At 47.8% G+C, this 25,029-nt stretch overlaps 1 protein-coding gene across 11 annotated transcripts in view; it reads right to left on the reverse strand.

Moving 5' to 3' along the window:
* The window catches only part of SPNS2 (SPNS lysolipid transporter 2, sphingosine-1-phosphate), a 230,792-nt gene that overhangs the window by 60,814 nt on the left and 144,949 nt on the right, over positions 1 to 25,029 (reverse strand). For all 11 annotated transcript variants that reach the window (XR_010307421.1, XM_064166682.1, XM_064166679.1 and 8 more), the window contains 3 exons: positions 8,858 to 9,009; positions 3,780 to 3,846; positions 309 to 451 (listed from right to left, as the gene is read on the reverse strand). Coding sequence is in view for 10 of the 11 variants with exons in the window: in XM_064166682.1 (XP_064022752.1) it covers positions 309 to 451; positions 3,780 to 3,846; positions 8,858 to 9,009 (362 nt within the window). In the remaining variant the exon portion in view is untranslated. The remainder of the gene's footprint in view (positions 1 to 308; positions 452 to 3,779; positions 3,847 to 8,857; positions 9,010 to 25,029) is intronic.

Raw genomic sequence — 25,029 nt, forward strand, 5'->3', positions numbered from 1 at the left:
TTAAGTGCCTGAACAACAGTGGCACAACAATTAATACAGGAATACAGCAATTTCTGTGCTTCAAAAGCCTCCATTTGTCTGAAGTATGAGCCAAACAAAGCACTGGGATCTCTTAGATCTCACTCTTGGAAGGGTTAGAGCAAAAGTGGGAAAGACAGCTGATTCCCTTCCCTAGGTGCACAGACCAAGCTTCCCCCAGCTCCCTGCATGATGCCACTTTCCAGTTCCCCAGTGCTAAAAGCACAGGCCATAGGATGTTCCAATACAGCCTTAGAGACAGGCAATGCTTTGTACTGAAGTGCTCTTACTTTCTAATCAGTGCTTTCATGTCTCTTAGCCATGAGGTCTGAGCCTTCAGCTGGGCCCCGAGCTGTTCAGCATTTCCTCTTTTAGCAGCAGGTACGAAGATCAAGATGAGTGTCCCTGTTATCATTCCCAGGAGTGGAGATACCTGCAAGAAAGGACCAGGGAATCAGCACAGGTGTCAGCAGAGCTTGCTGTCACCACTCACTGAGGAGGAGATTACATTAGTTTCATTTCAGCAGCTTGATTCTTTACACTTAGCCAGAATCTGTAAGCACACTAAGGCATCTGCTCCTTCCTTCCTCCCTGTCATTCCCTGGACTCTTATCTCACTCTGGAAGCATGCAGCCTTGAGAACACTCTGACTGAAGCAATCCATTTCTTTGTGCTACTAAAGTTCCAAGATTCATCTAAATTTGGTTCTTCAGTGACGTTTAACTCTTTGGAAACCTATTCCCAGCTGGGCTGACAGACCAACTAGTTTCTGGAAGCATGCAGAAGCCTTTAAAAGGCAGTGAGGCCAGGGGAAAGATTCCTGGATGTTGGGAGCATGCTGGCTTTGGAAACCCTTGCTTGACATGTATCCCTCTTTCAGCTAACCTACAATGGCTTCCTACTTTCAGGCAGCTTCCTCAGATCACCTCAGTGTATAGCAGTCTGAGACATTCAGGCCAGAAGATAGCAAAATGATGCACTCAAGGGTTAGACTTCCCAATTTCCAACCTTTCCTCCCAATCACTAGATAAAAATACAATGAGCCCAGAGTACTTTGCAAGCTACAACCCGGGATTCCTGGGTTTGACACTGAAATTCCACTGCTGTCAGAAGGGAAAATAGCTGTGTTAGGAAAATGGCAACGTTTTTTGGTCACTGAACTATCACCTCTTCTATGAGGGCTATTTTAAAACCAAATCCCTGCTCCAAAACACCCTTTTGGCTTCCAATAATAACCTGAGAATTGCCTTTAGACAGAGAGCAGTGTTTCATGACCAAAGATGACAAACTTAGAATTCTTCTAGGGAAAGGAAGACAAAAATAGTTCAGAACTGGAAAGTCAGGAAAACCTTCATCCAGGGCTAGCTGCAGCCTCACACCATATACAGCTGAACACAAGACACAGCACTGGTTAAAAATAAGACCAACTGGAAATGTTGAGATTTTCAAGGGTCATACAATTGAAGCCTCTCTGGTTTTTAGCTAAAGGCTTAAGCCCCCCAACAGGAAAATCCCCACTGATACTCAGCAGTGCTCCAGTGAAACACTGTCATTACTGTGAGATCCAGAGACAAAGCTGCTGCTTGCCAATGTGCCCTTCTGACTCCTTCAGCCCACTCAAGTACAGATTATCCCTGACCTCTCCTGGATTTGGAGCCCACGGGTGGGCACAGAGCACCTGGGGAAACCTTTCACATCCTTCAAGAGCACAATGATTGCCACAGGGACAGAACCTGCTTTATGTTGATGTCTGGAAGCTTTCAAACTGTGCTGTTTGACTACAAAAAGCTAAGCAATGCTGTCCAAAGCAACCATCACAGAAGTGGGCAGCTTGTCAGATTCACCTCTATCCTGAACAGTCGAAGAGTCATTGAGTGGAAATCATGATCCCATAAGAGATCCAGCCTTGCAACAGCTTGGATTTCTCAGGATTCCTGTGGACACTTCATCTGAAGAGAAAGATGCTAGTGAGGAGTTCTTTGCACAAATGAATCCTTTGGGTTTTACAGACAGAAACACACAAGAGTGCCACAACAAATCAAGTCCACTGATCAGCAGGAGGAGCAGCTCTGGGCTTTCATATTCCTTATGTTGGTCTCTACTCAAAAGTTAATTTTACCCTAAGAATATTCATAGCATCATAGAATGGTTTAGGTTGAAAAGGATCTGAAAGATCACATCCAGTTCCAACCCCCCCCCCTGCCATAGGCAGGGACACCTCCCGCTAGAACAGGTCTCTCAAAGTCTCATCCAACCTGGCCTTGAACACCTCCAGGGAGGGAGCAGCCACAACCTCTCTGGGCAACCTGTGCCAGTGTCTCACCACCCTCATTGTAAAGAACTTCTTCCTAACATCCTGTTTCAATCTCTCTTCTGCCAGTTTAAACCCATTACCACATATCCTTCTGCTACTGAACAAGGTGGCCATGCTCTTGGTGAGAGTCTACAACTACCTGAAGGGGCATTGTAGCCAGGTGGGGGGTGGCCTCTTCTCCCAGGCAATCAGCAATAGAACAAGGGGACACAGTCTCAAGTTGTGCCAGGGTAGGTATAGGCTGGATGTTAGGAAGAAGTTCTTCACAGAGAGAGTGATTCCATTGGAATGGGCTGCCCAGGGAGGTGGTGGAGGCACCGTCCCTGGGGGTCTTCAAGAAAAGCCTGGATGAGGCACTTAGTGCCATGGTCTAGTTGATTGGTTAGGGCTGAGTGCTAGGTTGGACTATATGATCTTGGAGGTCTCTTCCAACCTGGTTGATTCTATGATTCTATGAAGGCTAATCAGCTTTTCATTTGAGGTTCACAGCTGGAAGAGACTCTCCCAGCTGCAGATGAGCTGCTCATGGTGATTATCCTGGCTTGGCTTGCCTTTGGTGGACAGGGAGGGAATGGCCTGTGTCACAGAGGGGTGTGTTTGCTGGAGATGGGAATCCATGCATTTCATCACCTGCTGTTAAAAATGGTGTTGGCCTGAGCTTCACAAGAGTCATTGTCTCCATGAAGTACCAGAGCCAGGGAATGCAGCTCACGGGGGGCTCGTGCCACCCGGACAGCCAAAGGTCAGAAAACAGTTCTGCTGGGCCACTTCCTCTCAGCTCTTTCAAGACATCTTTGTGTGCAGGATCTGCATGTGATTGGAATGTATTATCTTTTCAACACATTTATCAAGGTCCCAAGAGGTTAAAATAGAAGGAAACCGACTGTCTCAGGGCAGAAAAACAAGCGGAAACTGGAACAAAGTGTTTTTTCCTCAAAGCAGGAAGCCATTCTCGGAGTTTCTTGACAGCAAGGCACTGTGGAGTTGATTTAAGGCCAATGGTTTGTCTTCCCATCCTCATCAAGAAGTCATGGTGGACTGATAATAAAGTGATTGGAAAAAATCTTGCTTCCAGGCAGGGAGAAAAGCAAGCACAACAAACCAAACCCACACACAGCTCCCACTTGCTTAGAGAGTGCATCTGCTGTGCAGTTAATATTCCTAGATGTAATTTACAATCCTTTATCTTCTAGGTATGATAGCAGCCTGAGGAGCTGAGTGATAGAACTCTTCCCAACACTGACCAACCCATCTCCAATCCTTTATCTTCTAGGTATGATACCAGGCTGAGGAGCTGAGTGATAGAACTCTTCCCAACACTGACCAACCCATCTCCAATCCTTTATCTTTAGGCACAGCAACAGGCTGAAGAGCTGAGTGACAGAACTCTTCCCAACACTGACCAACCCATGCAGCTCTCATTAAGATGTTGTCAGGAGCAGCTTACCCTCAACGCCCAGTGCCAGTCTCCAGCAACCTGCTTCACACTTGACCCAGTGATGTACCCCAAGCCACTGCAAGAAACACAGAATGAGAGTCAGTCAGGGTTTTAGCAGACTACCATAGTCAGGCTGTTCTTAAAGCAAGATGAAAAGAAGCACAATCAATTTTGGGTCCTAGGCTCTCTTCTTCTGCAGGAAGGAACACAGGGCCTGAAGGTGAAGCAGACAGTGGCTAATATGTAACTCTTCCCAGCACTGTTGATCTAAAATTGCTCAAATAGGATGGAAATTTGGGCACCAATCTCAAATTTATGGCTGACCTTTCACTTTACAGTGGATGGAAACAAAGCCTCCAAAAGAATTTATTTCCCAATTTAATTTCCACATCAGACCTTTCTGTGCACTAATAGGAATACTTAAATTTATGTTCAAGATCTCAGTTAAGAAGTGCCCTTCAAGGACACACCATATTCCATCATTAATTTTTTCCCCTTGTAATCTAATAGTACTTAGTTCTAATTACCCATGAAGAAACCATTTTCCATAAGCTTGTCAGAAAAAATCAAGATGATGATGACAAGAACTTAGGGGAGAACATCAGACCTAAATCTTGGAAATCATAGAATGGTTTAGATTGGAAGGGACCTCAATGATCATCTAGTTCCAACCCCACGCCAGAACAGGTTGCTAAAGGCTTCACCCAACCTGACCTTGAACACCTGCAGGGAGGGAGCAGCCACAACCTCTCTGGGCAACCTGTGCCAGTGTCTCACCACCCTCTCTATAAAGAGCTTCTTCCTAACATCCAGTTTCAACCTCTCCTCTGCCAATCTAAACCCGTTACTCCTCGTCCTGTCATTACAAGACCTTGTCAATAGTCCCTCCCCAGGTCTCCTGTAGGACCCCTTCAGATACTGGAAGGCCACTCCAAAGTCTCCTCAAAGCCTTCTCTTCTCCAGGCTGAAGAGCCCCAACTGTCATAGCAGAATCTTCAGCCACATGCTAAGACTTGCACTGTGGTGACAAAGGGTGGCTCACAAGTGACTAAGTAAAGGCAAACATAGCCTGGTGTCTCTGCAAGGGAACAGAAGGGAGTGAAAACCTCTTTTTCAGAACTGCTGTGTTTGTTGCTGAGATTGCCTTGATTAAGAGCTGTCAGGAAGGCTGTGGGGCAGCTGTCAGCTGCCTTTGTTGCTTAGATGGCTGAGTTTTGGACATTGCCATCTGTAGTCACTCCAACTCTGGGATTTTCACACAGGCACACCCCGAGATCAAACCTTGGATTCACCTACTTGTTGGATATTGAGATAATCAAGTCCCAGAATCATAGAGTTGTTAGGATTGGAAGAGCCCTTTAAGGTTATTGACTCCAATCATAAACCCTACCATGGTCATTAAACCACATCCCAAAGTGCCAGGTCTGAATGTTTTTTTAACACCTCCAGGAATGGTGACTCCACTGCCTCCCTGGGCAACTTGTGCCAATGCCTGACCACTCTTGCAGTGAAGAAATTTTCCCTGGTACCCAATTTAAGCCTCCTTTGGGCTCAATTTGAGGCTGTTTCCACTCATTCTACTGCTAGTTACGTGGGAGAAGAACCCCACATCCACATCTCATTCCAACCTCCTTTCAGGTAGTTGTAGGGAGCAATAGGGCCTCCCTTCAGCCTTCCTTTCCAGGCTCAATAGGATGAATATTTGTCATTCCTTGCAAGCCACAGTTCCCTGAATTCTCACTGTAAACATCTGGCATCCTTGGGCCTCTTGGGAAAAGATTCTGTTCACCACTTAAGGACTTTACTACAGCTTTTTTTTTCTCAAGAGCAAAGGGATGTGTGTGAATTTGATCTCAGGATGAATGCTCTGGCTTGTAAAATGCATCACCATGAACAAGAAGCTTTACCCTGAGTTGGAGAGGATTAAACTGCTGGCCACATTTCCCCTGTTGGAAAGTAACCCACGGTGCCACTTCTGCACAGGATGATGTCCAGCCCTGGGAATCGATATGCAAACTCACCCTGCCAACCACCTCACAACAGAGGGTCAACTACAATTAAAAAAAATATAGAAATAATAATTAAAAAAAAATCAATCAGAGCTTCCCCTCCTGGCCCAAAAACCAGATACTGCATTGGCCTGATCAGGGAACTCAACTGAAAGAAAGCGCCAGAAGAAATAACTGCTCCAGATCTGTCTCTTGGCTTCCATCAAGCATCTCTGGCCTGAGCTGCTCTGTGTTGACTCGAGTGTGAACAGTTATGACAGTTTCACTCTTCAGCCTTGCTGGCTACACCAGACTTCACAGTTTCTCCTGATGGTTATTTCAGTGGCAAGAGCAGTAAAACAGACTGGCCACTGTGATGGTGACCACCAAGCCACCTAACATTGCCTTAGCTGTGGTGTGCCAACGTGGTCAGATTGGCCAAATGCAAGGTTGGGCAGAATTGGAGTTCAGGTTCAGGTTAAAAATATTCTTAAGGTCCAATTTTCAAACTGTGCCTGTTCCTCTTGAAACCTTGAACCTCCCTGAAACATCTACCCTGGCACACCAAAGTGCCCACTTGCTAACTTTGGAAAACTCAGCTCAGTGTCTTAGCAGCTGGCTACAACTACCTGATGGGAGGCTGTAGCCAGGTGGGGTTGGGCTCTTCTCCCAGGCAACCAGCAATGTTAGAACAAGGGGACACAGTCTTAAGCTGTGCCAGGGGAGGTCTAGGCTGGATGTTAGGAGGAAGTTGTTGGCAGAGAGAGTGATTGGCATTGGAATGGGCTGCCCAGGGAGGTGCTGGAGTCACCGTGGCTTGAGGTGTTGAAGCCAAGCCTGGCTGAGGCACTTAGTGCCATGGTCTGGTTGATTGGCCAGGGCTGGGTGCTAGGTTGGACTGGATGATCTTGGAGGTCTCTTCCAACCTGGTTGATTTTATGATTCTATGATTTTGATTTCACAGGAACTTGAAAGCTATTGCCTAAAGATGATCTCACAGGGATCAAAGCAATGATCCAGAGAAACAATGTAAAATTATTCAAAACCACAGTTTCATAAGAAGGTCACAGAGCTGCTGGACTGAGTCCAGAGGATGGCCACAAAGATGATCCAAGGGCTGAAGCACCTCTGCTATGAGGACAGGCTGAGGGAGCTGGGAGTGTTCAGCCTGGAGAAGAGAAGACTCTGGGGGGACCTTAGGGCTGCCTTCCAATATCTGAAGGGATCTTACAGGAAGGCTGCAGAGGGACTTTTCATAAGGGTGTCTAAGCAATAGGACAAGGGGGAATGGTTTGAAGCTGAGGTAGAGTAGGATTAGACTGCATCTTAGGAAGAAATTCTTCAGTACAAGGGTGATGAGACTCTGCAATGGACTGCTCTGGGAGGCTGTAGATGCCTCCTCCCTGGGAGTGTTCATGGCCAGGTTGGATGAGGCCTCAAATAGTGACTCTAGCTGAGAGGTGTCCCTGCCCATGGTGGGGAAGGTGGCAGAGATGATCTCTAAGGTCCCTTCCAGCCTAAGCCACTCTATGATTCGAAAACCATCCAAAATATTTTTATTCCATTTCCACTTCACTGCTGTAAAAATAACTAAACCAAAGAACACCAAAACCCAAATGCTTATTCCCAAAAGTGACACACAAGCCAGTAACAGGGCTAGAAAAAGCATCCAGTTCCTGCAACTAATTAGTCACTGCTCACAACATTTTCCTGTCCAAGCCATTGCAACCAAAGGCAGAACTATCAACTTCAGATATGTGAGCTTACGGTAAGATAGGACAATAGGCAGTGCCCTCAAATTGTGCCAGGGCAGGTTTAGGTTGGACTTAGGAGCAATTTCTTCCCCAGAAGGGTTGTTAACGCCCTCAAACAGGCAGTGGTAGGGTTCCCATCCCTGGAATGATCTAAAATATATGTAGATGTAGTGCTGAGGGTCATGGGTTACTGGTGACCAGGCAGTGCTGGGTCAATGGCTGGACTTGATCTCAAATCATAGAATCAACCAGGTTGGAAGAGACCTCCAACATCATCCAGTCCAACCTAGCACCCAGCCCTACCCAGTCAACCAGACCATGGCACTAAGTGCCTCAGCCAGGCTTTGCTTGAACATCTCCAGGGACAGTGACTGCACCACCTCCCTGGGCAGCCCATTCCAATGCCAATCACTCTCTCTGACAACAACTTCCTCCTAACATCCAGCCTAGACCTCCCCTGCCACAACTTGAGACTGTGTCCCCTTGTTCTGTTGCTGGGTGCCTGGCAGAAGAGACCAACTCCCACCTGGCTATAGCCTCTCTTCAGGTAGCTGTAGCCAGCAATGAGGTCTGCCCTGAGCCTCCTCTCCTCCAGGCTACACATCAGTCCCTCAGCCTCTCCTCATAGGGCTGTGCTCCAGGTCCCTCACCAGCTTTGTTGCCTTTCTCTGGACATGTTCCAGTATCTCAACATCTCTCTTGAATCGAGGAGCCCAGAACTGGACACAGCACTCAAGGTGTGGCCTCACCAGTGTTGAGTACAAGGGCAGAATAACCTCCCTTGTCCTGCTGCCTACACTGCTCCTGATCCAGGCCAGGATGCCATTGGTTCTCTTGGCCACCTGGGCACACTGCTGGCTCATCTTCAGCTACTATCTATCAGTACCCCCAGGGCCCTCTCTGCCTGGCTGCTCCTAGCCACTCTGTCCCCAGCCTGTAGTGCTGCTTGGGGTTGTTGTGGACAAAGTGTAGAACCCTGCACTTGGCCTTGTTAAATGTCATCCCATTGGCCTCTGCCCACCCATCCAGCCTGTCCAGGTCCCTCTGCAGGGCTCTCCTACCTTCCAACAGATCCACATCTACTCCTAGCTTGGTGTAATCTGCAAACTCACTGATGCTGGACTCAATCCCCTGGTCCAGATCATCAATAAAGATATTGAACAGGACTGTGCCCAGCACTGATCCCGGGGGCACACCACTAGTGCCAGCTGCCAACTGGATGTGGCACCATTCATCATCACTCTCTGGGCCCAGCCTTCCAGCCAGTTCTTGACCCATGTCAGAGTGATTCTATGATCCTAAGAGAAAAGCCAAAAGCAGATGAAAGCAGCATTGTGTTACTTACCTGCCAAGAGGGATTGCAAAGTAGAAAACAGAGAGCATAAGGGTCCTCGTGTTTTTGGTGAACAGGTCTCCTATGATGGTTGGTGCAATAGTGGAGTAACTTGCTTCACCGATGCCAACCAAGCCTCTTGAGAGCACAAGAAGCCAGAAATACTGAGAAAAGAAATAAAACACTTTAGCAGGGCCTCCTCTTAGATTTTTCACTTCAAGAAGGACAACATGGATGCTACACAAACAGGGCAACACCAACCCAAGTGTCTGCAAAGCGATCCCCTTGCTTGGGTTCATTTTTCAAAGCCTCAGACTTATCTCTAACCAAGACTAAAGGGCCTGTAGGCTCTTGGTGCAGATGTTTAGGTATGAAAGAAAAGCAACAATAAGAGATGTTTACTCAGTGACAGTCAAACCTATATTCTCACACAGGCAGAAGACTCTCAGCTTAATCTCAGGATGCAGCTTGCTCTCGCAAAGCCCAAGTGCCAGCGGCACTGTGCTGACAAAGGGAGGTCTGGGAAGGAGGGTGGGTGTGCAAACCTTGCTCCAGAAATAAACCAATCCCAGCAAAGCACAATCCCAGCAAAGCACAATCCCAGTCATCTCAGCCTCCCCAGTGTGCCAAAGGACAAGCTAAGACTGGTGAAATCCTAAAGGCTCTTCAATGCTGCAGAAGGGCTGAACCTGCAATCTCCCAGACTCACTGTTTTTTGCTTTACTAGAAGCTACAGAATAAGAAGAGATGTTCAAAGGTGTGAAGCAGCTATTTCACTCCCCTGGCCTTGAAAGCAAAAAAGGCATAAACCTGCCCCTCACAGCAGGAACTGAGAATAAACCAACACTGAGCAGCTCTGACAAAGCTCATGTTGTGATCTGAGCTGAGGTGAACCAAGAGGTAAACCTGGAGCTTTACTGTGAGCCACAGGAGCACCACTGTGCCCAGCAGTCCCACCAGGAGAACACTCCAGAGCAATACTAGGCAAGAGCAGAGGCTTCAAAAGGCACTAAGCCTTTCTGAGTAAAGGGAGGGATGGGCCTCAAATTGAATCCAGCACAAGGAAGGATGGACTTCACACTCAGCACAACACAGCCTAACTGGGATAGAATCAGTCAGGGTTGGAAGGGACCACAAGGATCAGCCAGTTCCAAACCCCCTGCCATACCCAGGGACACTCTACCCTAGAGCAGGCTGCCCACAGCCTCATCCAGCCTGGCCTGAAACACCTCCAGGGATGGGGCCTCAACCACCTCCCTGGGCAACCCATTCCAAGCTCTCACCACTCTCATACTCAACAACTTCCTCCTCACCTCCAGGCTGACTCTCCCCACCTTCAGCTTTGCTCCATTCCCCCCAGTCCTATCACTCCCTAATATCCTAAAAGTCCCTCCCCAGCTGTTTTGGAGGCCCCCTTCAGACACTGGAGGCCACAAGAAGGTCACCTGGGAGCCTCCTCTTCTCCAGACTGCACAGCCCCAACTCTTTCAGTCTGTGCTCATAGCAGAGGTGCTCCAGCCCTCTGAGCATCCCCATGGCCAGTGAAGACGAATCCTTCATCAAACAGAATTGTCCTCGTGCCCTGCTTCCCTGTTTCAACCAATACTTTTGTAAACTGCAAGGACCTCAGTTTCTTGCCAATCTCTCTCACTACCCTTGCAGTTCTCTGGGTGCTGCTGCATGAATGCATAAGGCATAATACCTTGATGCCTAAATACCTGATACATGAGGACAATCAAGCTGTCAAGACATCTAAGCAGCCTGAGCTACACCCAGAAGTAATTGCAGGTGCAGAAATTAAACTGTCAGCTGCAGAAAACTGTAAGCACAGGGTAAATCTATTGCTACAAATGGAACCTCTACAGATCCTCCATTTAGTGTAATTATCCCACAGATCATTTGTGAGAAGAACAGCAGGGATTATGATGTGTCCTCAAGCACAGAGGTGTTTAGGCGATTACTGATCCTCCTTCTTCAGATGGGAAGAAGCACACGGGGAGGAGGCTGACTTTGTGCCAGGCTAAGCTGGAGCAGCAGGGCTCTCATCCACAAATATGGAAAAAGCCATGCAGACATCAAGCCATGAGCCTCACCCACAACTACATCCATCAGCAGAGAAAAATCCACTGCTGACATGGCCTCATTGTTTTTCTTGTTGCAGTCCCTGGCTTGAAAAGAATTTCTTCAAGATTCCTATAGTGACACAAACCAAAGACTTCTGCACACTCTTCATTTCCTCTTCCTTTGAGGTAAATTCTGCACCAATACCTATTTTCTGAGTGCATGCAAGCTCCTGGTTTGCTGGCAGGGCGTTTGGCAGTGCTGCTATCATTCACAGATCTCTTATAAGCTGCACACACATAGCAGACACAGGTGGGTGTATGCAGAAAGGGCAATAGTGTGACTCAAAGGATGGTAATTTATGCTAATTACCCAATGCTGAAACACTCCACTGCAGAAATATGCTGACAGTGATTGGTGCACAGGTAACCAATGCACCTGGAATGAGCAACAGTGTTCATAACATGCTCAACCACTGAGTCATGCAGAATTAGACAGCAGGCAAACTGGAGGCTGATTTGGGGTTTCAAAAGGTTCAGATCTGGATAATAGAGAGGGTGACAGGCACAAAGGTGCCCAACCTGGAATGAGAACGGAGACAGTGCCAGCTCCACCTGCAGAACCATAGAATCAACCAGGTTGGAAGAGACCTCCAAGATCATCCAGTCCAACCTAGCACCCAGCCCTGCCCAATCAACCAGAGACCATGGCACTAAGTGCCTCATCCAGGCTTTGCTTGAACACCTCCAGGGATGGTGACTGCACCACCTCCCTGGGCAGCCCATTCCATGACTGACAAGTCTGCAAATGCACTGGGTGCTCCTCAAATGTGAAATACCTACAGACTCATTCAAACTGCCAAGCACTGAATAAACTCCTGAGGGAGGTGGTGGATTCCCCTACATTAGATAGCTTCAAAGCCCAGCTTGAAAGGGTGCTGAGCCATCTCACTTGAAACTACATTCTTACCCTGAAAGGCTGGACTAGAAGGTCCTTGAGGTGCCTTCCAACCTGGTATTCTATGAGGGCTGGAGCACCTCTCCTATGAGGTGAGACTGAGGGAGTTGGGGCTGTTAGGTCTGGAGAGGAGAAGGCTTCCAGGTGACCCTGTTGTGGTCTTTCAGTATCTTAAGAAGACCTACAAGAAAGCTGGGGGAGGACATTTTCAGCTGTCAGGTAGTGGTAAGACTGGGAGGAACGGAGCAAAGCTAGAAATGGGTAGATTCAGACTGGATGTTAGGAAGAAATTCTTCAGCATGAGAGTGGTGAGAGCCTGGAATGGGCTGCCCAGGGAGGTGCTGGAAGTCCCATCTCTGGAGGTGTTTAAGGCCAGGCTGGAGGGGGCTCTGGCCAGCCTGATCTAGGGTCGGGTGTCCCTGGGCATGGCAGGGGGGTTGGAACTAGATGATCCTTGTGGTCTCTTCCAACCCTGACTGATTCTATGAATCTATGGAAAATGCCCCAGGTGTGTGCCTCTCTGCCAGCATCACTCCCAGGGAATGAACTGGACAGGAATTTCCTCTAAATAATTCTGTTCCTCTTGCAGTTCTTGCACAAAGTAGGAAAACTGCAAAGTTTTCCTATTGTGGTAAGAGTGACTCAGTTCCATCCATACCATTGAATCAGAGTCCCAATACGACATCCTCTGCACCCAGGAGCGTGTTCATTCTTCTCCCTCCTTCCCTGGTCGAATCCTCCTTTCCTGATTGATCCCATGCTCACACACTCCAAACCTCTGTTTAATATGTAACCTAGTTCTCTAAAGCAGCAGTATCCAAATTTAAGTCATGAGACTCTGACTCCAGCTGACAATAAAAGCAGTCATATAAAAGCATAACCTACATCAGATGCGAGTGGTCTTTATTGCCCTTCTGAGATGATCTATCCCAGACTGTGAGCAATGCAGATATGCAGGTACAGCATCTAGGCAAAACATACAACAGCCCAAAACAACATTAGGTCATTCTTTATAACCAGATGAGTGCTGTGCCTTTAGAGCTCTGTACCTGGGATTAAAGAGCTGATGCCTCTCCTCATCCTCTGGAGGCACACATTATATTGGAACCTATACAGTAAAATGATGCAGCAGTCTGTTGGAGTTAGGCTAGAACCCCCAATCCTCCAGCACTAATCACAGTTGTCAAAACTGTGTTTGGCAGTTCTGAACAGGGACTGGGTAGATCCTGGGCTCCTCAATTCAAGAGAGATGTTGAGGTATTGGAACGGGTCCAGAGAAGGGCAACAAAGCTGGTGGGGAGCCTGGAGCACAGCCCTGTGAGGAGAGGCTGAGGGAGCTGGGGGTGTGCAGCCTGCAGAAGAGGAGGCTCAGGGCAGACCTCACTGCTGTCTACAGCTACCTGAAGGGAGGTTGTAGCCAGGTGGGGTTGGGCTCTTCTGCCAGGCAAGCAGCAACAGAACAAGGGGACACAGTCTCAAGTTGTGCCAGGGGAGGTCTAGGCTGGATGTTAGGAGGAAGTTGTTGGCAGAGAGAGTGATTGGCATTGGAATGGGCTGCCCAGGGAGGTGGTGGAGTTGCTGTCCCTGGAGGTGTTCAAGCAAAGCCTGAATGGGGCACTTAGTGCCATGGTCTGGTTGACTGGACAGGGCTGGGTGCTGGGTTGGACTGGACAACCTTGGATGTGTCTTTCAACCTGGCTGATTCTATGATTCTATCCTTGAGACAAAAAAATATCCTGAGTGACCTCTCTGTTCATTTTCCAAACAGGAAAGGGGAAAACAATACAGACAACACAACAAGTCCAAAATTCTTATGCTGCTACTCATTTGGACCACAGACATACCATGAACCCACTTAGAAACCGGGTCCAAAGCCACTGTGTGTGAGGTAGAGGCAGCTGCTGGTTTGTGTGTGGGCATTTGTAGCCACATACACCCATAGCCACTCCTTTCTCTCTCAGAGAAACAACCAACATCAACAAATGGGAAAGTCAGATATAACCCACACAGAGACAGCATCATTCTTCTCCACAGCTGCAGCAGGACACTTCTACCATCTCCTCTGCACTAGATTGCCCACCTCAAGTGCTTTTTCCTTTGTCCTAACCCAGGATTCTCAGGCATTTAGTGAGACAAAAAGGGCTGACACCAGCCATAGTCTTTGCTGCATTGTCTGAGCTTTAAAGCAGTACAGGCAGCTAAGATTTCGAACTGAATTTCACTGTTCCCCAAGCAGAAATTGATACTGAGGATGCTTATCCCTTCTACATTGCTTTGGAACTCTTTTATAATAGGTTCATCTGTGCAAATAGCTCTCACTTTGACAGGGAAATTGAAAACAACTGAGTCAGCTCACAGCACCTGAGCTTATTCCCTTTCTAAATGGTAAGCCCAGTACCCTCAAGATTCCAGTGTCTTTTTCTCTGGGCCACAGAATCTCAGCATGATGGGAACCTCTGGACATCATCTATCCCAACCCCTCTGCTAAAGCAGGGTTACTCAGAGCAGGCTGCCCCAGATTACAGTGCCCAGGTGGGTTTGGAATCACAGGATCACAGGAAGTTAGGGGTTGGAAGGGACCCAAGGAGATCATTGAGTCCAGCCCCCCTGCCAGACAATACTAACACAGATCACAGAGGAACACATCCAGACAAGCCTTGAATGTCTCCAGAGAAGGAGACCCCACAATCTCTCTGGGAAGCCTATTCCAGTGCTGTGGAATCTCTCCAGAGAAGGTGACTCCATAACCTCTGAGTGGAGCCTGCTCCAGGGCTCTGACACCTTCACCTCAGTGCTTGCAACAAAAGTTCTTTTGAAATTACAAGCAAACTCTTTACACCTTTAATTTTGGTTAGCAATCATGCTGAAGATATCTGCAGCTCCAAGAGAGCTGCCAGCATCTCCTGGTTCATGGAGCTGCAATGGCATGGTAGAGATGCCCCTCCCTGCTGGTGATTCAGCCTGAAGTGCCACCAAAAGTATGGTAGAGCTCCTGGGAACCTCTTGGATGTGGAGAGCTGGAGGGGGCTTAGCATAGCAACACCTGAACCATCCAATGCCACTGCTATGAGCCCAGGGGACAACTGAGGATGCAAAGTGCTTCGAGTCCCTTTCTCCAATTAGTAGGCACCACAAAGGGGCTGATGAGACACAATGCAGTGAAGATTCCAGTGTCCAACAAACCACAAAGGAGTGGAGAGAATGGCAGCTGACAGAGACACAGGACTGCCAAGTCTTTCTAGGAACTTCCCTTCAAGAGCTGCAACCACCAGCAAGCCCTCATACATATGTATGTGAGGTAGAAGGGTCACTGGACCTGCTCTCCTCTTCCCACCCCATAACTAACCTGATGGAATGAAAAATATGCTCTAGCTCTAAAGCTGAAGAATTTGCTGCTTCATGAGTTAAAGACTAACAACCCAAACAAAACAAAACCCCCAAAGCCCTCCAAACCTAATTCCCCAGGATAGAAAGGGGGTTTAGAAGAGATATAAATCCTTATGCCTCAAGGTATGTGCAGATCACTACTAGAAATATTCTACCTACCAACTTCTGATTATCTTAAGCTGCCAACAATCTGTAGGCAACAACAGTGACACATCACTGCTGAGTCCACTATAAGAGTCCAGCAGGGAGCAACAAGCATCATTCGAGGACTTGAGCACCTTCCCTACAAGGGGAGACTGAGAGCCCTGGGGCTGTTTAGTCTGGAGAAGAGAAAACTGAGAGGGGATGCGATGGGTGTCTATAAATATCTGAGGGGTGGGTGTCAAGTGGCCGGAGCCAATCTCTTTTCTGTGGTCAGCAGCAATAAGACAAGGAGTTAACAGCTACAAGCTGTAACATAGAAGGTTTCACCTCAACACAAGGAGAGACTTCTTTACAGTGAGGGTGACAGAGCCCTGGAGCAGGCTGGCCAGAGAGGTTGTGGAGTCTCCTTCTCCAGAGACTTTCAAAACCTGCCTGGCTGCATTCCTGTGAGGACTACCCTGGGTGATCCTGCCTTGGCAGGGAGGTTGGACTCAGTGATCTCTGGAGGTTCCCTCCACCCTCTAAGGTTCTGTGACTCTATGATCATGGAGTGAGTTGGACCCGGTCTGATGGCTGCTGCCAGTGGTGCTACCCACTAGAAGCTATAGGTGTGACCCAGCCCTGCCAGCATTTTCATCTGAAAAAAAATGGCTTCATGATTTAACTGCTTACAATATGCCAAAAGACAGCTCCTATGTCTTCTCTAGGAATCATGGCCCAGCCTAGATTTGCATTTCCATGCTGACTTGACTCTCAACCTCATGCACACACAAATGTTTGCTGGCCCGGGACATGTGACTAGCTCTAATCATGTTTGGACAAACCTCCTAATTATACATTTATCCTACTTGTTTAGACCATTGAGTGAGTAATGCCTGATTTAATAGGTCTAATTACAGCTTTAACTTCTTTCTCCTTTTTTTTAATTAGTTAACAAAAGGAAATTAAGCCACAGTTCTTGAAAAGATTAGCTGCCAGTGATAAACCCCTAATCTGCCAAATACATGTACAGCTCTGAGCCACCAGATTTACTGTCTAGAGAAACACATGATCCTTAAAGCTTTGCTTATTAAGTATTTGCATTTGAATGTGAGGAGGTAGCTCCTAAGGGTTTCACATCAGCAAGATGAATACATGCTTCTGTCAGATGAGGGACACATGGCTCCACGAGATTGCCCAGGCAGAGCTAACCTAGGGGAAATTACTGGGGTGGATGTGCAAGCCCTGTTTGAGCTGGGGTTATAGAATGGTTTAGGTTGGAAGGAACCTCAAAGATCATCTAGTTCCAACCCTTTGCCATAGGCAGGTTCACCTAGAGAAGGTCACACAGGAACACATCCAGGCAGGTTTGGAATGTCTCCAGAGATGGGAGTTCCCCAGCCTCTCTGGGCAGCCTGCTCCAGTGCTCCACCATCCTTAAGTTAGAGAAGTTCCTCCTCATGTTTAGATAGACCTAGGACAGGTCATTTAAGGCCTCATCCAGTCTTGAGCTGGTTGATTGTATGAAAGGCTTTTTTGTGGTGGGCAGTGTTGGAGAAGCCTTGCTGTGCCCATCTGTGTGTTGAGAAGGAGACTGTGCCTGAGTGGTAAAGAAATCCAGTTTGGTGCCACGGCAGAGAGCTGCTGTGTCCAAGCAGAAAGGGTGTGTAAAGGCTGGATGCTAGGAGGAAGTTCTTCCCAGAGAGAGTGATTGGCACTGGAATGGGCTGCCCAGGGAGGTGGTGCAGTCGCTGTGCCTGGAGGTGTTCAAGAAAAGATTGGATGAGGCACTTAGTGCCATGGTCTGGTTGATTGGCCAGGGCTGGGTGCTAGGTTGGGCTGGATGATTTTGGAGGTCTCTTCCAACCTGGTTGATTCTATGGTCTTTTAGAAGGAGTTTTTGTGCAGCTACAGCACCTGCACCCATTCTTCTATGAGAGCATGGGATGAACCTCCTACAGTTTCTACATTTAGTCTCTGTTTAAGCACCATGAATTCCATGTTTGAATTGCTGAGGTTTGCCACATTTGAGCCACTGAGGTTTGCCACATTGCCTTCCTTTTCTTGCACGACCATTATGCAGTCAACAAGGATATCCAATCAGAGATTGCATCCCTGGAAAATGGGCATCCCTAAGGAAAACCATCCATGCCACCAGGATGGCCACACAAAGCCTAAAACACCTGTGTGTGGAATGACAATAATATGAGGAGAAAGCATTGGGATTGATGTAATTTCCCCAAGCTTCCAGAGCAAGCTCAAAATGCACTGCAGGTAGGCTCTTGTGCTTCTGCAGCTGGCAGAGCTCTGTACTGACACCACCCAGGCTACCACAGCAGTCACAAGAGATCAGTTAGATCAGATGGTGATGGATAAATCTGAAGTACTGCAGGAATTAGCTGACCAAAAGCAAAACCACGAGGCTCAAGTGGATATTCAAGGGCTGCACAACACTGGTCCCTTCTGCCAGCCACACTCATGTGCAGGCATTTGCCTTTCCTGAGCAGAACTTGTACTTTCTGGCCAGGCAAACACAGCTTCCTCTGGCACTCTGCTAAGTTCTCCCAAGCCATGTCAGTACTTGTCAGGGATCTAAGTGGTTGGAGGTGACACACCACACCTTACAGTGCAGGTACAGCAAAGCTGTACCATGAGCCACAATGCAAACCAGACCAGGAACGCGCTCCTGAGTATCGGTCTGGTGACTAAGAGCATTGGCTCCTCTAAACTCACAGCTTAAATTCCACCTCATTACCTGAGAGTCACTAGAAGAGCTGAGCAATGGAAGGACATTACAAATGCAGGTGACAAATTTGCTTAAGCACTGAACACTCCATTTCTCTTCATCCTCCTGGAAATGATGTGGTCACCAGGAGCAGTGTGGCCAGTAGAACAAGGGAGGTTATTCTGCCCCTGTACTCAGCACTGATCAGGACACACCTTGAGTGCTGTGTCCAGTTCTGAGCTCCTCAATTCAAGAGAGATGCTGAGGTGCTGGAAGGTGTCCATAGAAGGGTGACAAAGCTGGTCTGGAGCACAGCCCTGTGAGGAGAGGCTGAGGGAGCTGGGGGTGTGCAGCCTGCAGAAGAGAAGGCTCAGGGCAGAGCTCATTGCTGGCTACAACTACCTGAATAGAGGCTGTAGCCAGGTGGGGTTGGGCTCTTCTGTCAGGCACCCAGCAACAGAACAAGGGGACACAGTCTCAAGTTGTGCCAGGGAGAGGTCTAGGCTGGATGTTAGGAGGAAGTTGTTGGCAGAGAGAGTGATTGGCATTGGAATGGGCTGCCCAGGGAGGTGGTGGAGGCACCTCCTCCTCCTGGAGGTGTTGAAGCAAATCCTGGCTGAGGCACTTAGTGTCATGGTCTGGTTTATTGGCCAGGGCTGGGTGCTAGGCTGGACTGGATGAGCTTGGAGGTCTCTTCCAACCTGGTTGATTCTATGATCTGTAACAACCTGCAAGTTTCCAAGTCAAACACTGCCATAATGTACAAGACAAAATGAGATGTTTGAAATTCCATTCTGTGCCTGGGTGGATGACCTAGGGAGAAGTTCTGGGTGGGTGACCAGAAAGAACTTCTTCACAAATAGAGGGATTTGCCTTTGGAATGGGCTGCCCAGGGAGCTGGTGGAGTCACCATCCCTGGAGGTGTTTAGAAGGAAACTGGATGAGGCATTTGTTGCCACGGTTTAGTTAATTATAAGGTGTTAGATGACAGTTTGGACTTGATGATCTCAAAGGTTTTCTCCAAGATGGTTAATTCTGTGATTCTATGACTCTGTGAAGACTCCAGAAGAACAGATAAGCCTAAATAAGTCTTCCACTGCTGTGCAACTTTATGAACTTTGAATGCATATAACCAAGGCACTTGGCTGATACAAGTCCTGAGCCCACACATTTGGTAGGACCGAAGTGTCAGATCTAGATGAGGATCATGAAAGCAGAGGTCCTACTTTCTCAGATGTGAGTGGTTCAAAGTCTCCTTTAATAAAAGCAGAATAAACCCCAGAAAGAGCTAGAGAGAAGTTACAGATGTGGTACTGGTGAACTGTTCCATGACACTCCTAAAGGACATGCCTCCCTGTGAAACGCAGCCCAGGCTTTTAAGAAGTTGAATATTCATGCCAACTTTTGGCTGTTTGGTGTCTTACAGTCTGGGAGACTTTTGTGCAAGAACAAAGAAAGAGAACTATCTGCTTTTATCTGCAAGTAATCTCAACTAATCCCCCTTGGAGCTTGCCAGCAGAGAGACCAAACCACAAAGTAAGAGGGGCAGAGCTGCTCACTGTGTTGTTGGGTTGGTCAGCACTTGTCTCTCCCCACGTTAGCAGCTCGGGTAGGCACTGCTTTCAGCCTTTCCTCCACCCAGGAGGAGCTGATGGTGTTTAATCTGGGTGGCATGCAGGATGAGCAGGCAGGTATGCGCTCCTGAGCAGTCTGGTTGCTGCTGCGTTGATGAGTTCATAGAATCACAGAATCAACCAGGTTGGAAGAGACCTCCAAGCTCATCCAGTCCAACCTAGCACCCAGCCCTAGCCAATCAACCAGACCATGGCACTAAGTGCCCCATCCAGTCTTCTCTTGAACTCCTCCAGGGATAGTGCCTCACGCAATGCTGTGGGCTAGCTGCATTTGGTCTGCTTTCTGTAAAGCTCCAACTACACTTAGAGGTTCAAAGCCACAGACACCTGTCTGATAAATGTAACTACAAACTACCCTGCTCACCTCCAACAAGATGTTTGTCCCTTATCAGGCCTGAGTCACGCTAGCAGGGTAGCCTGGGGGAGATTCACTGCAGTTGCTGTTGGCTTTTTTTTTGCCACTGCAAAGACATGATTTGGTTTACTCTTGGTGTGTCATCACTTACCCATAACCACTTCCCATTTCTTTGCAGTCACAGCTGTCTTTGAAGTCACTACTGCACACAGCACTTCCCGTAACTTCCATCAGCACTTCATTCTAGTTCTACAGCTCCCTTGCCCCCCAGACTGAACTCTTGATGCCAAGCCCATCTTTTGGCACCCTTTTCAAACTGCTCTCCTGCTCTGCATGCACACCACAGAATCACAGAAGAGTTGAGATTGGATGATTTCCAGAGGGCCCTTCCAGTCCAAGCCCCCACTGACAACCACAGGTTGCTCAAGACCACATCCAGATGATTTTTAGTATCTCCAGAGATGGAGAAGCCAAAGTGTTACCAAACAACCTCCTCCAGAATGTGACCATTCTCAGAGTAGAAACGTTCCTTCTCACCTTTAAATGCAATATTCTGTCTATTAATTTGTGCCTATTGCCTCATCTTTCCACTGGGCAGCAATGAGGAGAGCCTAGCTCCATCTCTACTGCCTTCTATCAGGGTACTGGTACACAGTGAAACAATGTTCCAGGCTCTGCAGGGGTAGCAGCACAGTTCTAGAATGAAGGTGCCACTTTAGCAAAGGTAAATCATTTAACATCTCATTTGACTCCACAGGGCAGGCACCATCCCATCTACTATGTCTCTGCTGTGTTCTGTCTATACAGGTTTTTCTCCACTTAACTTCCCTGAAGTCTGCTTGGGCATTAGAAGCAAACAGGGTTTGGTGTTCGATGGAGAAGGCTTCTCTTACCCAAAGAACCTCCACTGAACCCTCACAGGCAGGTCACTAATACTGAAGTGATAATGCCCTGGGTCTCCCTCTTGATCTTCACATGGTTTACTCACATTTGTTTTCTTCACATATGCTTATTAAATCCTGCCTGGAGGACAGCAACATCTTATAGATGAGACCACTGCACCTTACCAAGGCTTCATGGCAAGCATCCAAATTACAGAACCCTTAGTGCATTTGACAGGACAAGGGGCACTGGGTGGAAGCTGAAGTATAGGATGTTTCATTTAAACATGAGGAGGATTTTTTTCCCTGTGAGGGTGACAAGACACTGGAACAGGCTGCCATGGGGAGTTGTGGAGTCTCCCTCTCTGGAGATACTCTAAAACTGCCTGGATGTGTTCCTGTGTGATCTGCTCTAGGTGATGCTGCTCTGGCAGGGGGGGTTGGACTGGATGAGCTTTTGAGGTCCCTTCCAGCCCCTGACATTCTGCAATTCATCATTAGCTCAAGGGGCAATATATCAACCATTTGCACAGACATACAGACAAGCTTCTAAAGCAGGCCTGGTTCTTCCACAGCATCCATTTGCACTATGGCAAACACTCAGAACTTCAGCTCATTTGGATGCAGTAAGTGTGCCACCAGTTCTCAGCTCTGAGCACCTCACCTTTGAACAATTCCCTTCTGGGAAAACCCAGCTGGCATTCAGAGCCCCACGAAGGAGAAAAGAGATTACAGGGAGCAGAAAGAGAACAAAATACATATTTAAACAGAGAAAGGAGCAGGGGAGATGAAGCAAAGTCCACTCCCCTTTCCCTTGATTGTCTTTGGAATTTGTTAATGGCTTTAGCTCTCCCAGGTGACCTGTTCAGGCATACTCCATTAACATGTGGAAAGTTTTATTTGGAAGTGTACTTAAGCTTCTGGCTGATTAAAGTGGCCTTATTTTGTGATATTGATATTATTATTTGGTATGTAAAAGTAACCAAGAAAGACCACAAGATATTCCTTTTTTGCTCATCACACCCTTCAATCAGCAACTCAAGTGTTTAATAACTGGATACCTACAGACAGGCTCTAAAGTGAAGTGCCTAATTAAGTGCTCTGGAGGTAAAAAACAAAAACAAAACCACCCTGGCAGCAGCAAGACTCCCACAGTGATTCCCAGAGCCAGCAGGGAGCTGCTCTGTGCTTCACAGGTACAAAAATCAGGGCCAAGATTTTCTTTGCTACGTGCAAACTCCCAACGTGAAATTCCCTTATGGCATTGAAACTGCAGCGTCTGAAATCCAAGTTCCCATCACTGCCCTCCCTGCAAAGATGGGAAACTCATCAGAGAGTCTTATGCTACTTTTTGGTCATTTTTGGGTAGCACAAAAAAAAAAAGGGGGGGGGGGGGGAAAGGTCAGGGGGAGGAGGAAGAAAAAAATGGAAAAGGAAAAGGAGAAAGAAAGAAAACAGAAGTGGGGAAAAAAGAGGGAAAGGGAGAGAGGAAAAAGGGGGAAAGGAAAAAAGGAACAAAAGAGGGAAAAGAGGGAGAAAGGGGGAAAAGAAGACAGGGAAAAGGGGAAGAAAAGGGCAAAAAGAGAGGGGGGGAAAGGGCAAAAAGGGAGGGAGGGAAAGGGCAAAAAGGGAGGGAAAGGGCAAAAAGAGAAGGGGAAAGGGCAAAGAGAGAGGAGGGAAGGGCAAAGAGAGAGGAGGGAAGGGCAAAGGGGGGGGAAGGACAGAAAGAGAGGGGGAAAGGGCAAAAAGAGAAGGGGGAAAGGGCAAAAAGAGAGGGGGGAAAGGGCAAAAAGAGAGGGGGGAAGGGCAAAAAGAGAGGGGGGAAGGGCAAAAAGAGAGGGGGGAAGGGCAAAAAGAGAGGGGGGGAAGGGCAAAAAGAGAGGGGGGAAAGGGCAAAAAGAGAGGGGGAAAGGGCAAAAAGAGAGGGGGAAAGGACAAAAAGAGAGGGGGGAAGGGCAAAAAGTGGGGGGAAGGGCAAAAGGGGGGGGGAAGGGCAAAAAGAGAGGGGGGAAAGGGCAAAAAGAGAGGGGGGGAATGAAGTGAGGGAAAAAAGGGAAGTAAAAAAGAGTAAGCCCAATTCCCATTCTCCATTCAATTAGGTAAGGTAATTACAAGACACTGGGTGAGGAAGCAGCACCACCAGGTCCTGACAATTGGCTCAGGCGAGACAAAGCAGCATTTCAGCTTCCTAATTGAAGGACTTTTCATCTGATTGACCTGCCTGTGGTAAAAATATGACATGCCACTCAACCTAGGGGGGGAACTTATGTTCTTCTCCATTTAGTCTGCTGGCCATTAATATTGCATTAATGACAGGGGGCTGAGATGTAATTGGAAGGAATGTAAGAGATTAGTTTGCTTATTCATCAGAACACCACCCAGCTCAGTGTACCTACATAGCCACGTTGAAAACAAGCCTCAAAATAAAGGCTGATGCTTTCAGATAAATCAGAGGCACTCCAAGGAGCTCTATGTGCCCAGTGTCTGCTGGAACGCTGAGTTAAAGCATTTCTTTCCATCCCCATGGCTCTGGGGTAAGACACAGAGGAGCCCACAGCATTTCCCATAGCTGAAACAGTGATCTGTGTTAAAATCCATTGCCTGCAGCTCAGCCAGAATGTATCTTCCAAACCTGAGAACCTTCCCAGTCATGGGGCAGGAGCAAAGTGATGGCTTTTGTTCTAGGTCTGGCAGGTAGGACAAACTGGGAACAAGTACCTCTGGTGTTAGGCACTGATGCTATTCCCTTCCTGGGTTGTGCAAAGGCAACCAGAACATGATCACTGCAGCAGGGATGGGGAGATCTAGAATGGATTCGTACATCATAGAATCACAGGATCATAGAATTTGGGTTGGAAAAGACCTCTAAGATCATCAAGTGCAACCATTGACCTAACACCACCATGGCCATTAAACCATGTCCTGTGTCCCATACTATGGCCACATGTTTCTTGACGTTTCCACAGGTGTTGGCACACAGCCCTGGTGTACACAGAACTGAAGAACATTCACAGGCAGTAGCAGGCTGCTGTGTTCCAGCCTCAGATGAGTCACAAGCAAAGAGTGAATCCAAGCAACCCAGCTATAAACAGCCACCAGATCGTTCAGAGCAGTTGCAGGCATTGGCACACAACACAAACAACAACTCCACCTTCAGTGATGCCTATAGAAATGAGTGAGATCTAACCATGCCAACCTGGTGGGCTCTCTCTTGACTCAAACACTCTCTGGTTTGGAACAATTCTTAAACCAAACCTTAGTCACATCCAACAGACAGGTCTGGTTCTCAGAGAGCAGACCCTCACGTTTCTATCCCTAAAACAACTGCAGAAGCTCTGCTTTCTCATCACCCTTCAAGTAAACCACCAAGCCTGCTGACTGAGCCATCCAGGGGGCATGTCACTGTCTGCATTTTCAAGGGTAGACAGGATTTGAGAGTTTGTGAAGGACACATTTTGATGGAATGCCTCAAGGTTTACATGAAATGACCACAAGCAAAGTTACAGTCCCAGCAGCTTTACCTATATCATGCCAGGGCAGGTCTAGGCTGGATGTTAGGAGGAAGTTCTTCACAGAGAGAGTGATTGGCATTGGAATGGGCTGCCCAGGGAGGTGGTGGAGACACCATCCCTGAAGGTGTTCAGGCAAAGCCTGGCTGAGGCACTTAGTGACATGGTCTGGTTGACTGGCCAGGGCTGGGTGCTAGGTTGGGCTGGATGAGCTTGGAGGTCTCTTCCAACCTGGCTGATTCTATGATTCTGTGATCATTTATCTTGTGTATGCTAAAACTTTCAGTACAATCACAGGTCAAACCTTTTAGGCAACTTGGCTGAAAAACTACCTGAATCCCTCCAAACCATGACACTTTTTTCTTCTTACTGTCTGTTTTTCACACTTCTCTGCCTTGCTGACACGATCAAGACCCCAAAGCACCCAAGCAGTGTGGGGAAAGGTTGACCCTGCAGTATCTTTGCCCTACATCTGAGAAACTGGATAGGGCTGGGGGATAGGTTGGACTGGATGATCTTGGAGGTCTCTTCCAACCTGGTTGATTCTATGAT

This window comes from Pogoniulus pusillus, chromosome 27 (assembly GCF_015220805.1).
Source record: "Pogoniulus pusillus isolate bPogPus1 chromosome 27, bPogPus1.pri, whole genome shotgun sequence".
Taxonomy (NCBI): Eukaryota; Metazoa; Chordata; class Aves; order Piciformes; family Lybiidae; genus Pogoniulus; species Pogoniulus pusillus.